The 12040-nt window shown below is 52.3% G+C and overlaps 5 protein-coding genes across 5 annotated transcripts; 2 read left to right on the top strand and 3 right to left on the bottom strand.

Moving 5' to 3' along the window:
- Nucleotides 1–1581: 1581 nt before the first annotated feature.
- Nucleotides 1582–4781, top strand: B0T23DRAFT_396355 (Mechanosensitive ion channel-domain-containing protein; the record flags this gene model as incomplete). The annotated part of the gene is made up of 2 exons (XM_062838241.1): nt 1582–3267; nt 3333–4781. The coding sequence occupies 2 exons, from the start codon at nt 1582–1584 to the stop codon at nt 4779–4781; spliced, it is 3135 nt and encodes a 1044-aa protein (XP_062691342.1).
- Nucleotides 4782–5853: 1072 nt separating this feature from the next.
- On the bottom strand, nt 5854–6262 carry B0T23DRAFT_396354 (uncharacterized protein; the record flags this gene model as incomplete). Its single annotated transcript, XM_062838240.1, has 2 exons — nt 5854–5861; nt 5905–6262. The coding sequence occupies 2 exons, from the start codon at nt 6260–6262 to the stop codon at nt 5854–5856; spliced, it is 366 nt and encodes a 121-aa protein (XP_062691341.1).
- A 572-nt stretch (nt 6263–6834) lies between these two features.
- Nucleotides 6835–7907, bottom strand: B0T23DRAFT_443027 (uncharacterized protein; the record flags this gene model as incomplete). Its single annotated transcript, XM_062840840.1, has 3 exons — nt 6835–7107; nt 7145–7482; nt 7541–7907. The coding sequence occupies 3 exons, from the start codon at nt 7905–7907 to the stop codon at nt 6835–6837; spliced, it is 978 nt and encodes a 325-aa protein (XP_062691340.1).
- A 320-nt stretch (nt 7908–8227) lies between these two features.
- Nucleotides 8228–9521, bottom strand: B0T23DRAFT_396352 (uncharacterized protein; the record flags this gene model as incomplete). Its single annotated transcript, XM_062838239.1, has 3 exons — nt 8228–8782; nt 8950–8977; nt 9376–9521. 3 exons carry the CDS (start codon nt 9519–9521, stop codon nt 8228–8230), a joined length of 729 nt encoding a protein of 242 aa, XP_062691339.1.
- A 641-nt stretch (nt 9522–10162) lies between these two features.
- Nucleotides 10163–11243, top strand: B0T23DRAFT_381167 (uncharacterized protein). Its single transcript, XM_062837249.1, has one exon. The coding sequence runs from the start codon at nt 10261–10263 to the stop codon at nt 11134–11136; it is 876 nt and encodes a 291-aa protein (XP_062691338.1). The 5' UTR covers nt 10163–10260; the 3' UTR covers nt 11137–11243.
- Nucleotides 11244–12040: the final 797 nt, after the last annotated feature.

Below are 12040 nucleotides of genomic sequence, written 5' to 3'. Positions count from 1 at the left end.
GAGGACAAGACACATGTTGTGTATCCATTCGTGGTCAGAGATGGAGTGATGTCAGGGACTCGGGTCGGACTGCACAAGCCAAGTTGGAGTGCATAGGTACTGTACATAACACAGGATGAACGAGCTGCATATTCCCGATATGCACACTAATAAGTACTATTTCAACTTCATCGTAGTATGGTGGTTCAGGAACCTGAAGAGACACCCACACGACACCACACCACACCCACCACGGAATGCCAGAGGAATGTCAACAGAAGACACTGGCATGCCACAACGAAGTCAACTGAAAAGAAAGAAGAAGAAAAAAAGGCAGGCTGATGGAGGTGTGGACCCCAAGCAGCCACATAAAGAGAGCACTGACCAATCACACACACCGGGCTTGACAAATCGGGGTCCATCTGTTATGTGAAACAGGGAACGGATGTCGCTAACCGGCCTGAGGCGTTCAGTGGCTGAACCTGGGGGAAAAGATCCACAGGAGACTGCTGCACCCCTGGATTAAGATGGAGGCCGGGCTAATCCCAAAACGAATGGCCAGAGGGCCCCACCGTTGTCAGAAATGCAAACCGCGAAAAGGCAAACTGAAACTGGAAACAACGAGAAACATGCGATCCGGGAAGGCACATTCACACACTGACACGGTACTGACTGTACAGAGCAATACCTTACGGCAGTATCATTCCTACTACTAAGCCTTACAAGGACCAACAAGTAGGATGGGTGTTGTATTCTACTTATTGTGAGGAACAGAAGCAGCTTCAGTCTTCAACACGAAAATGGCTAGGTCAGGATCCGAAAGCCAAGTCATCAACAAGATCCAATACGATGTATTCATTTTGATAATGCCTACACAGTACACTACTGTATAGTAGAGAAGCCAGTAAGTATGGGATAGTAGTAGTAGTACCAAGTGACGGCCGGGACTGATACGATACAGTACTTGCACAGTTACGATACTGTACCGTCAAAGAACGAAGGGAACTGAGGAAGAAAAAAAAAACTAAACTTTTGAAGATGAACAACAATAAGTCCCTTGAATTCCTCCCACTTCTCGCTCTCACCTTCAATCCTCTTCGCTTTTCTTTTCTCCTTTCCTTGACAATCATCTTTGTGTTCACCCTCTCATCATTCATCAATAACCTGGGAATACCACATCCAATCGCGTTCATTACTCTCCACATTCGTTCCCTCGGCGCTGCTACCGTTGCGTTGCCGCATCACCAGCCAACCACAGTCTTTGTCTCGCTCTCCCTCCGTCTCTTTGATGTTGATCACCACTCATCCTTCAAGTTCAAATTTAGAAGAGAAAAAGCTTCGATAAACTCCGGCCATCTGCTCCACTTCACCGACTCTCGTTCGCCAAGGCCGCCCGTCCAGGTCCTGAGATCACCGCCGCGGCCTGTTTCCCCACACATTCCACCAAACCATCGACGGCGACCTGGACCCACCCCTCTGACGTCCGCGTCCAACTACTAGTGCTGTAGTACCTCTTCAGCTATGTCCTTAAGAAGTACGAAGTCGCCAACCGGGCATCGGGGATTCCACCATATCCCTTCCAACACTGACTCCGACGTTGAAATGGATCAACTTAATGATATCCCACTACGACCCATCCGTACCAACGCATCTACTGCCTCGAGGTCCTCCAACGGTGGTGGTGTTCGAAAGGCTGACCAGACTCTCTCCAACACCCTGGGCGGCGCCGTCGACTCATCGTCGTCCCCCACCGAGAAGCATGGCCTCTTTCACAAACCCAGCAAGGCCAGCCACCGCCAGGCCGGGCCTTCTGGACGGCGCCGTGTGCGAGATCTGAGCCGGCCGGGCACCAATATGAGTGAGGATCACAAGCTGAACGCGCTGGGTCGCTTCTATCGCAAGGTTGTCAGCTTTCCCTTCGTCACCCGCTACCTCATCTACATCATCCCCATCGCCTTCCTGTTCGCTATCCCCCTCTTTGTGCTGCCCTTTACGGGCAACGTGGATAACATCCAGCTCGGCACCAGCGACAGCGACAAGGAAAACTACACTCTCTTTTGGCTTTTTCTCTGGATCGAAATCTCGTGGCTGTCGCTCTGGACCGCCAAGCTCGTCGCCCACGTTCTCCCTCACATCTTCATGTTTCTCTGCGGTGTCGTCAGCGCTGGAACCCGCAAGTACGCCAACGTGCTGGCCGCTCTCGAGATCAATTTGTCCTTGTTTCTCTGGCTACTGGCCTCTTGGCTCGTGTTCAAGTTCCGCTTTACAGACGACAGCATCGAATGGGTCCACACCATCAAGCGCATCCTGCTATCCCTCTTCATCTCGTTTGGCGTCTTGCTGGGAGAAAAGGCCATTGTTCAGCTTATCAGCATTTCGTACCACCAACGCTCCTTTCACAACCGCATCCAGGACTCCAAGCGCGACATCTACCTCCTGGGTCTCCTCTACGACGCTTCGAGGACTCTCTTCCCCATGTACTGCCCCGAGTTTGCCGACGAGGACTATGTCATCAGCGATAGTATCAACGCTCTCCTCATGCGCGACCGAGCCGAGAAGATGCGCCCCGGAGGCACCAGCACCCCCATGCGTATTGTCGGCGACGTCCACCGCATCGGCGACAAGATCACCTCGGTGTTCGGCAACATTGCCTCCGAGATCACGGGCAAGAACGTCTTCAACCCCACGTCCGCGCACTCCATCGTCATTGAAGCGCTCGAAAAAGTCCGCAGCTCCGAGGCCATGGCCCGTCGTATCTGGATGTCCTTCGCGGCCGAAGGCGAGGAGGCCCTTTTGCTGGACGACATCATCGAAGTGCTGGGCCCCCACCACCGCGAAGAGGCCGAGGAGTGCTTTAACGCTATCGATGCCGACCAAAACGGCGACATTAGTCTCGACGAGATGATCCGCAAGGTTGTTGATATCGGTAAGGAGAGGAAGGCAATCGCTCACAGCATGAAGGACATCAGTCAAGCCTTGACGGTGTTTGATAAGGTCTTGCTGTTTGTGGTGCTGATCATTGTGATCATTATCTTCTTGGTTGTCTTCCAGAGCAGCTTTGTGACAACTCTGGCCACGGCTGGCACCACGCTTTTGTCGTTGTCCTTCGTTTTCGCCGTTACCACGCAGGAGTTCCTCGGTTCTTGCATCTTCCTGTTCGTCAAGCATCCGTATGATGTTGGCGATCGTGTTGATATCAAGGGTCCCGATGCTGAGCAGCTCATTGTTGAGAAGATCTCTCTCCTCTACACGGTCTTTACCCGTATTGACAAGATGCAAGTTGTTCAGGTATGTCTCTTATCCCTTTTACACCTCTTCTCAACCCTCCTGTCCATATGCTAACGGCCATGTAGGTTCCCAACATCCAACTCAACAACCTCTGGATCGAAAACGTCACGCGATCCAAGGCCATGAAAGAAACCGTCGACGTCGCCGTATCATATGATACCTCATTCGAAGATATTGAGCTTCTCCGCCTCGAACTCGAAAAGTTTGTCCGCTCGCCCGATAATAGCCGTGACTTCCAGCCCGACATCAACATTATGATCAACGACGTCGGCAACTTGGATAAGATGACGCTTAAGATTCAAATCAAGCACAAGTCCAACTGGCACAACGAGGCTGTGCGTTGCACCCGTCGCTCCAAATTCATGTGCGCTTTGGCCTTGGCCCTCAAGGCGGTCCCCATCAACGGCCCCGGCGGTGGTGGTGAGGCGTTGGGCGGTCCTAACAACCCGACTTACTCTGTTGCTGTAACCGATGATTTCGCTGCGACGGCTAGAGAAAAGGCGGACAAGGATAAGGCGGCGGCCAAAATGGTTAACAAACTACGCCAGCAGGAGGATGATGACATTTCGGGCAGCGGCAAAACAGGAAGCAGCAAGCTGGAAGCCGAGCAACAAGCAGTCGCCAACATCAACGCCTCCGATCCCGTCGCCGAGGCGCTAGACGATTGGGGCTACGACAGGGCCACCCTGCGCTCGCGTGACGCTTCCCCCGTCGGCCGCGCCGGTGACGATGCCGCCTCTTCCATCGCCCGCCGGAACTACTTGTCGGTCCGTGAGTCCCAGCGCGGACGCAGAAAACCAGGCGAGGGACTGCCGTCCGGGAATAGGTCCCTGAGCGTGCACGTCACTCGTCCCTCTGTCGGCAGTGGCGTCGGCAGTGGCTTCGGCAGCATTCATAGCCCGAACACTGGCCGCCGCTCCAACCTTTCCTTTGACGTAGAGAGAGGCGAAGCCGGAATCAGCCCCGGTACCTACAGCTACGGCCAGGGATATGCTGGGCAAGGACAGCCAGGGCCGAGTGTGTCGCAATACGCCGGGGCAGCTTATGGCGCGCAACAGAATCAACAACCGATGAGTCCTAGCTCGCCCATCACCAGTGGTGGATTGTACGCGGGACAGTCGACTTTGTCTCCTCTTTCACAGCAGCCACAGACTCCTCAGCCAGTTTACACCGCCCCTGGAGCAACTGCCACGACGGTTCCACCACCGCAGACCTTGCCCGCTCCGTCGCCTATGACGCTCAGCCCAACCCCCACACCCGGTCCAAGCGGGACAAACGGGACAGGAGGACCGGTGGGAGCAAGGCCGAGGGGGGCGAGTATATCTAACCCGACAGCGGGAGTGAACAGACCTACGACAACTACTGCTCCTCCGCAAGGACAGACACAGCAGACTCAGCAGGGACAACCACCGCAAGCCCAACTCCCAGGGAACTTACCCCAGCAAGCTGCGGCCGCAGTGACGGGCTCCGACTTGACTCAAACCCAAACCTCTCACAACCAGGAACACAGATAGAATCAGAAGCACCGCCCTGGTAGTACCGTCCCTGCTGCCCCTGCCCAGTCGGCTCTCCAGGCTCCTCCTGCTCCCCCGGTTCTCCCGATTGGTTAGGGACCCTCGTCACCAGAGAGACCAAAGCCGGCGTCGAGGATGAGATCAGCGACTCATCCTTCCAATTGGCCACAAATACGAAGTCAGAGGGATGAGGAAAGGAGTCAGGGTAGTCGTAGTAGGAGTGGAAGTTCCTGGAGCAAGAAGGAGGAGAATCGGTGGGCAAATTTGCGATTTTGAGATATTTCTTTTTCTTGTAAATTTTATAGCTTATGGGGATGGATATTTGATGTACGATAAAGACGATATTGGGATGGATGGATGGATGGGTGGATGGATACTATTGATACCTAGGTAATCTGAAACTGATACGGGTACTGATCGGGAATGGAACTGGGGCTGGAATTGGGACTGGAAAAAAGACAAGACAAGACATGGAGAAGGCAAACTAGAAGAAGAAGAAGAAGACATAATGCAAGTGAGGCACTGAAGGAATGTCAAATGCTCTGAATGATAAAAAGGCCTGGTTGTGCTGTGGCGGAGCCGAGATGGAGAGGATGATGTTAGATGAGCATACCTTGACCCGTTAGCATATGAAGTAAGACTCTCGAAACAGATTAGAACAACCCACCGTGCACGTACCACCCCTTTACCCATACTATTCTGCTGTGTGCACCCAGTATAAATTTCCTGGACCCAGTCTGCCTGTCCCCATGGGCAGTACACTAGGTACCTGTAGACACTCCTCAATATCTTACCCAAAACCAATATGGTAATATCCATCTACCTTCTAGATCATTGTTTTTAGGAGATAGGGAACATTTCTCAAGATAATCAACCTTATCTCCAAGTTCCGAGCTTTCATTGGAGTGTTACTTTGAAAGTACCCAGACATAGGAGTGGCAATGGAAGAACCAAACGACAACTAAGAGGTTACCTAATAGTAGAAGTCATATCACACGCACCAAGGGTTGTGAATCACGCACTACATGTAAGAAAGCTTTTTGCACGCGTTAAGATGGATGGCTTTGTTTCCTCATTGTCCTATATTAGGATGAAAGTAGACTGCATCGTTCATTCATCTTACTCCCTACCCCCTTTGATCCCTTTTCAAATCCAATTGAGCCAATAGTCCCAATAGCCGAGAGAGCTGCGGGTGGGAGTCGGGGTAATAGTGACGGTGACGGTGTGGGTGGTGGGTGGGTGAATGATGGGGGCGACGATGGGGACGATGACGGTGGGGGTGAAGGGGACGCTGAAAACCCAGTCGCCGATGACGACGGGCATGTTTGTGTGGGGATGACCATGGTAATATCGGTGACTGTGGTGATCTCAGCGGTGACGGTTTCGGTGACCGCGTTGTAGGTGGTGGTGGCGGCGGGGGCGCAGGTGGTGACGAGATGCTGGTAGAAAACGCAGAATCCGGGAATGGTGGTGGAGCTCATGGTTGCGATGGTGGTGCAGCGCCAGTGAGTATGTCAGTGTGCGTGTGTGTGTGTGCAGTTTTGGTTGTGTTGGGAGCCGAAGGAGAGAATCACGATGAGAAAAATGAACTGTGTCTCGGGTCTTACTATATGTAGACCACTGCAACAATCCTGCAGGGTCCATCTCTGTCAGTCCGTCTTCATGAGTGTTGAGGTTCCAAATGGGATGCTTCTGGGTCACGCCAGTACAGCCTTGAACTCTCAAAGGTGATGTGTGATGAATTGAAGGCAGAGAGCAGGGACATTTTCAGATGCCTCTACCGTCAGTCAATTTTGAAGTTGGAAGGCGCACACTACACATTCCATCTTCTTGCCCAAGGGCATGAATTCCCTGAAACGCAACATTCCGGTCCTGCCAGTTCATGGAAAAACGGAACAAAGAGCTGTGTGGCAGGGATTCCCTTAGGACACTCAAAAAGACCCTTCAAAACCTTGTTTTGATGGTGAAAGTGAGTGTGATGGCGCCATGATGGGACGACATGTTCATAGCCTATGAAAACCTGTCAGATCCTTGGTTTTTCTTTCAGAACCCTCTAAGCCTCCTGATCAAAATCATAACTATTTCCAAACCCCCTATTCAGATACCTCTCCAACACCTCCTCCCTCCCGACCCAATCCACCGGCACCTCCAACCCCAGATCCTCCCGCTCCAGCACGGGCCTCACATCCTCCCCCAACTCTAACCTCATCCGATTCCGATACCACGGCGCAAAATGAATCATGGCCAGCATGATCCGCACCTCCCCGGAAGTCCGGTTCGGCATCCCCGCATGCCACAGCCGCAGGTCCCGCACCACGATACTCCCCTTCCTCACCGTCGGCTGGCACGGCGCGCGCGCGCACCGCCGCCCGCCGCGCCAGAAGCTCCGGGCGGATGCGCTCGCTGGCACGCTCGCCGTGGGCACCCTCCTGCGCCGCGTGGCCACTGCTATCCTCCCCGACGAGGTTGTGCGTGCCTAGCCAGAGCTCGGTGGATCCGTTGTCAGGCGTCATGGTGATGAGGGGCACGTTGATGACGAGCGCAAAGGGGTGCGCCGGGTGGGCGAAGTCGGCGTCTGAGTGGACGGGTTGGCGCTGAGGGTCCGCGCCAGGGAGGGGCGGCATGGCGGCGTTGGCGGAGCAGAAGGTCCATTTGGGGCGCGGGCCGAGGATATGGGAGGTTATCTGGGTTGCGATGGGGTCTAGAGAGGGGAGTCAGGTTGTACAACACAAAGTACATGCAGAATGGTGAGGACGTACTGGCGAAAACCGAGGTGGAAAAGTACTCGGCTACCGGAGGGGCGTCTTGTTGGAGATTCCCCTGGTTGTAGTTGAAGGGGCCGTCTTTGCCGCGAGCCTGCAGGGTGCGGGCATCTTGAACCATCTTGCGGTTCAGGTGGTCTAGGTCATTTAGAGGAACGGCATCCTCAACGACGACTAGGCCATCGCGGTGCATGTGGTGAACGGCTGCCTCGAGGTTACGAGGGTTGAGCTGCCGCTGCTGCTGTTCGGCGAGAGAGGGCTTGATGACGTGGGGAAGATTCAGGGGCCCTGACGTGGTTGTCGCAAAGGACCTGCATCTTTGGGTCCTTGAAGCCAAGCACAGCAGCCGTCGAGGAGCAAGCATGTTGAAGATGCTGAGATGGGTCCTGCCGTTTTCGATAGCAGGGTGCATAGAGGTAATAAGTCAAGACCACCACTGGGACAGCTCACAGCTTGCAGCACGTGGCCCAACGAGTTCTCTTATACTTCATTCCCGGGTGGTCCAGTGGTTGAAATCCGATCTCGGGATAAACTGCCGGTTCACATTCCTCTACCACCCGATTCAAGACTGCTGAGTGCTGTAGCGCTGTGCAGGATATTAGTGGAGGAACTGTCGCTACCTCTATTTCTCGATTGAGCAGTGCTGGCTTAGAATGATATGGTAGCTCGGTGACGAGATACTACCTACGAGTATAGTGATCTAAAAACCATGTTGTCCTGCTCCTGCCTCTGTCTCTCTCTCTCTTCTTCGATCTCCCTCAGCAGTCCTTCAGCTCTCTCAGCCCTTCTTTCCATTTCCTTCTTCTCTGTCTCGGCCTTCTCGGCCTTCTCCTCAGCCTCTTGAACCATCTTCGCATCATCCTCCGCCCTTATTTTCAAATCTCTGGTCACCCGGGCCAGCCTCTCTTCAGCCTTCTTGGCCCTTTGTCTCCACGTCTCCTTCTCAGCCCTCTCATTCCCAATCTCAACCTCGGTTCTCCTCACCCGCTCCTCCGCCGCTAGCGCCCTGTCCGTCTGCTCAACCACAGCCTGCTGCGCCTGCTCCCTCTTCTCCTTCTCCTTCTCCATCTCCCTTTTGTTATAAAAATAATCAAGCACAGCAGATGTGCCCATGACTACTTGATATAACAGCGTGGTGATCTTTTCCCATGAAAACATGTTTTTCCTGGGTTGTTGTTGTTGTTGTTGTTGTTGTTGTTGTTGTTGTTGTTGTTGTTGTTGTTGTTGTATTCCAGTGCCCTATCAAGTCCAGTTCGTCAGTCAGTGTATGTGGTTTCAGTGTGATGTGGTTGGAGATTAGAAAAAAAAAAAAAAAAAAAAGAAAAAAAAAAAAAGGCCAGCAAAACGAATTGGCAGCAAAGGGAGGAAATTGTTTATTATAGTCTCTTACCAGTTTGGTCGCTCACTAAAACTATGAGGTCTGCCTGGACCTTCCTTTTCGATTATCACATAACATGATCAAGGACATGGAGGGCAGGAACTGTCAATTGCTCGCTTTCACTACCTGATCGCACACTTCATGTGTAATAAATAGAATACGCCTATATGATGAGGATGCTCTTGCATGCACTCATTGATCTTGAATACACCTTTGACTCCAGTCGAAATTCAAAACCTTCCACTTTCTAGGAGCAAAGAATCCCCAACAGACCCGGGCTCGTCCCTGACAGGATTGATGCTGATGGCACCCGAGTCCACTACCCAGATAACTAAACTGGGCTAAAACACTACGGAAATCAATAATTTGTGTTGCTACCTAGCGCGTCGAATACCTAGCAAAGGTGCCTTCCAAAAATTTGCAGTCATGTAAGACTCGGGATGTTTACATGTACCTAGTCATTCCATTTGTCGAAGGTAGTTTCCTGCGTTTAGACTGCCCAACTTGAAGTTTCAATTTGGACTTGGGTGATGCCAATTTTGTTAGGGACGAGCCTAGCCAATGTGCCTCCCACTTTGTATGACTCAGAGCCGGAGTCATATTACAATCACATTACTGCGACGGCCTTTCTTGACGAAGGCGAGTGGTCTTGGTCTGTCTATTTTCGGTTTACACTTAGCATCACTCAACCCTTTCCCTCTCACAGTTTAGAGCGTACACGAAGAGAGGTACCCTTTTAGTCCTTGCACTACAAGCAATATCCTACATGTATTTGAAAGATTTCGTCTGATACTGGAAAATAGGATCACCATGGACAATACTAGATCAGATGGATTTCCTTGGGGATGCTTCTTGCTCTATTTAGCAGGTACTTGTACTGATGTATTTTTCTCTCCAGTCAACCTAGCAAGTTGCTATCAAGTACCGCAGAAACCTGAAAAGTTGGTTATCTCTATATTAATATACGTCTTCAAGCGCTAACCTGTCCTAAGAATTTGTTCATTGACTTTTCCCGTGGCCTTGTTCCCATTCTCGGAACGACCTGCAAGTTTCTCGTGCAGATGACTGCGGAGTGGAGTGGAAAGAGTTCTTGCAGGTGCTCATTAGAAAACTGAGGGGTACCTGAGGTCTGGTATTCTTCCGTACCTACATGTTACGTCATGGTAGGTACCTAGGTATTTAAAGGGTGCCTGCCTGCCACCTTCCCCAGGCAGTTCCGTTCCCTTCCCCAACTCCAACGTGTTTTGCTCTTACTTTCCACTTTCTCCTATTACTTCAAGAATCCCCACCTCCGACTTCTCCGGTGTTGTCTTTCTTAATTCGATCAAGAATCACCACCATGTTGTTCCAGAAGTTACTCGATACGCTTCGGCTCCTTTGGGCGTCCAAATGTGAATCCAAGGGCGCCGGGGACGAGCCTGGAAGGAGTCCACTTCGACAACCATCACCACCACCACCCCCGTACAAAGCAGTTACTACCGCCGCCATCCTTCCGTCTCTCGAGCGGCCTGCCGACGCCCTTCTGCGGAAGGCCACTTTCGACCGAACCAAGCTCGTTCTCACCCACAAGGGCAGATCCGTTCTCTTCGTCTACTACCTCCTGTTAGAAGAAGCGCTTCATTCCGTCAAGATTTCATTTAAGTTCATATGCGCTCAGCTTCCGCGACATGGCGCAGAGGGCACGCCAGCCGCTAACCGCGCCATGGTCAACGCAGCCGGCAACTACGCATTTCTGCTGGCTTTACTACACGTCAGCAAACAGTGTAACATTTCCAAGGGGCGCCTGTCGTTGCCGGTCAACGAGGCGGTGCACGCCATACGTGAGCATGTGAAAGGCGAAATGGTGAAGGATTTGATGCAGGGTGATAGATATCAAGAACAAAGACACGTGATGCAACAGCTGGTGGACAGGGTGGAGGATCACCTCGTTCAGGCTGCGCCATATGTAATCGACGATCGATACGATACTCGGGGAACGAAAAGGGTACGAGACAGCGTCGACACTGGTGAGCTGGACGTGTGGAAGGTGCAGGAGTGTTGGCGCTTGTTCAAGAGTGTACTTGTTGAGAACTGCGGCGACCTGCTCCCGCCTCCTGGCTTCGACAAATATGGGGGCAAATCCCAGACTGCGTTACGACGACTCAGTCTGTCAAAAGGTACCTTCTACCACTCCATGGCTTTATCATTTTGGGAAGGTGTTCGAAATGTACTGTAGCCATCATCCCGTGCGAGCCCTTGGTGCTCTCTGTGGCACACAGATTCTCTGAGTCTGATTTTGTAAAGTACGAGTATATCAGCTCCCCTCCAAACGTCATGTCTTCCACTTCTTTTATCTTCCTTTCTAGTCACTGGTAGTAGTGCCCTCCAAGAGACCGAACATCCAACTGCTTCATCTTCCTTTCGAGTGTCTTTCACCGCCCAGCTCTGTGTCGACACAAACACTACCTAAGCTTGACATCTCCCACGCCTCACGGCAACTTCAGCTGGGTGTTGCATAAGCAGCTTGCGTCATGGGGAACTGCCCTAATCGGCGTCATCAACGAGGTACGTCTGTCATTCCCTCAGCCCCCGGCACACCCGCCATGCTCATTCAGCGACTGACCCATACACCCGTCTAGTGCCTCGAGACCGAAAACACCCACCTACATGTACCTTTTTCCATCAGCATCACACTTGCTTTCGGCGTGACCTCGATCTGGCATCCACAGCGGCACAGCCCATGAGAAGGTCTCGACAACAAGCACCATCCGCCGACCCCTACACTTCCTCATCGTGCTCCAAATCTGTGCAATTTCGGCTTTCGACATACATGGGCTGTCTTGTGGTATCGACGACTGCAGAGTTCAGCACCCTTCTCAATCACAGTTCTTCTCGATCAACATACAGCTTGCTGTCAAGTTCCCTACAATGGTCAGTTCCAACTTCCCTCCGTGTCAGTGTATGTGTCAGTGTGGTGTGTGCCTTGTCTTCACATCTTTACGAAGACCCCTTTCTACACTTCTCTTTCACAATTCTCTTTTCATCTCCCATATGGAGCTATTCTTGTTCGGGTCTCTCGCCTGTTGCTTGTCTTTCCACAACCCCCTCGCCGTATTGGCGATCCTCTTACGCCTGAGCCT

This window comes from Neurospora hispaniola, assembly GCF_033458365.1.
Source record: "Neurospora hispaniola strain FGSC 10403 chromosome Unknown B0T23scaffold_5, whole genome shotgun sequence".
Classification (NCBI taxonomy): Eukaryota; Fungi; Ascomycota; class Sordariomycetes; order Sordariales; family Sordariaceae; genus Neurospora; species Neurospora hispaniola.
Note: the sequence above shows the minus strand (reverse complement) of the source record. Positions and strands in the feature narration are given on the sequence as shown.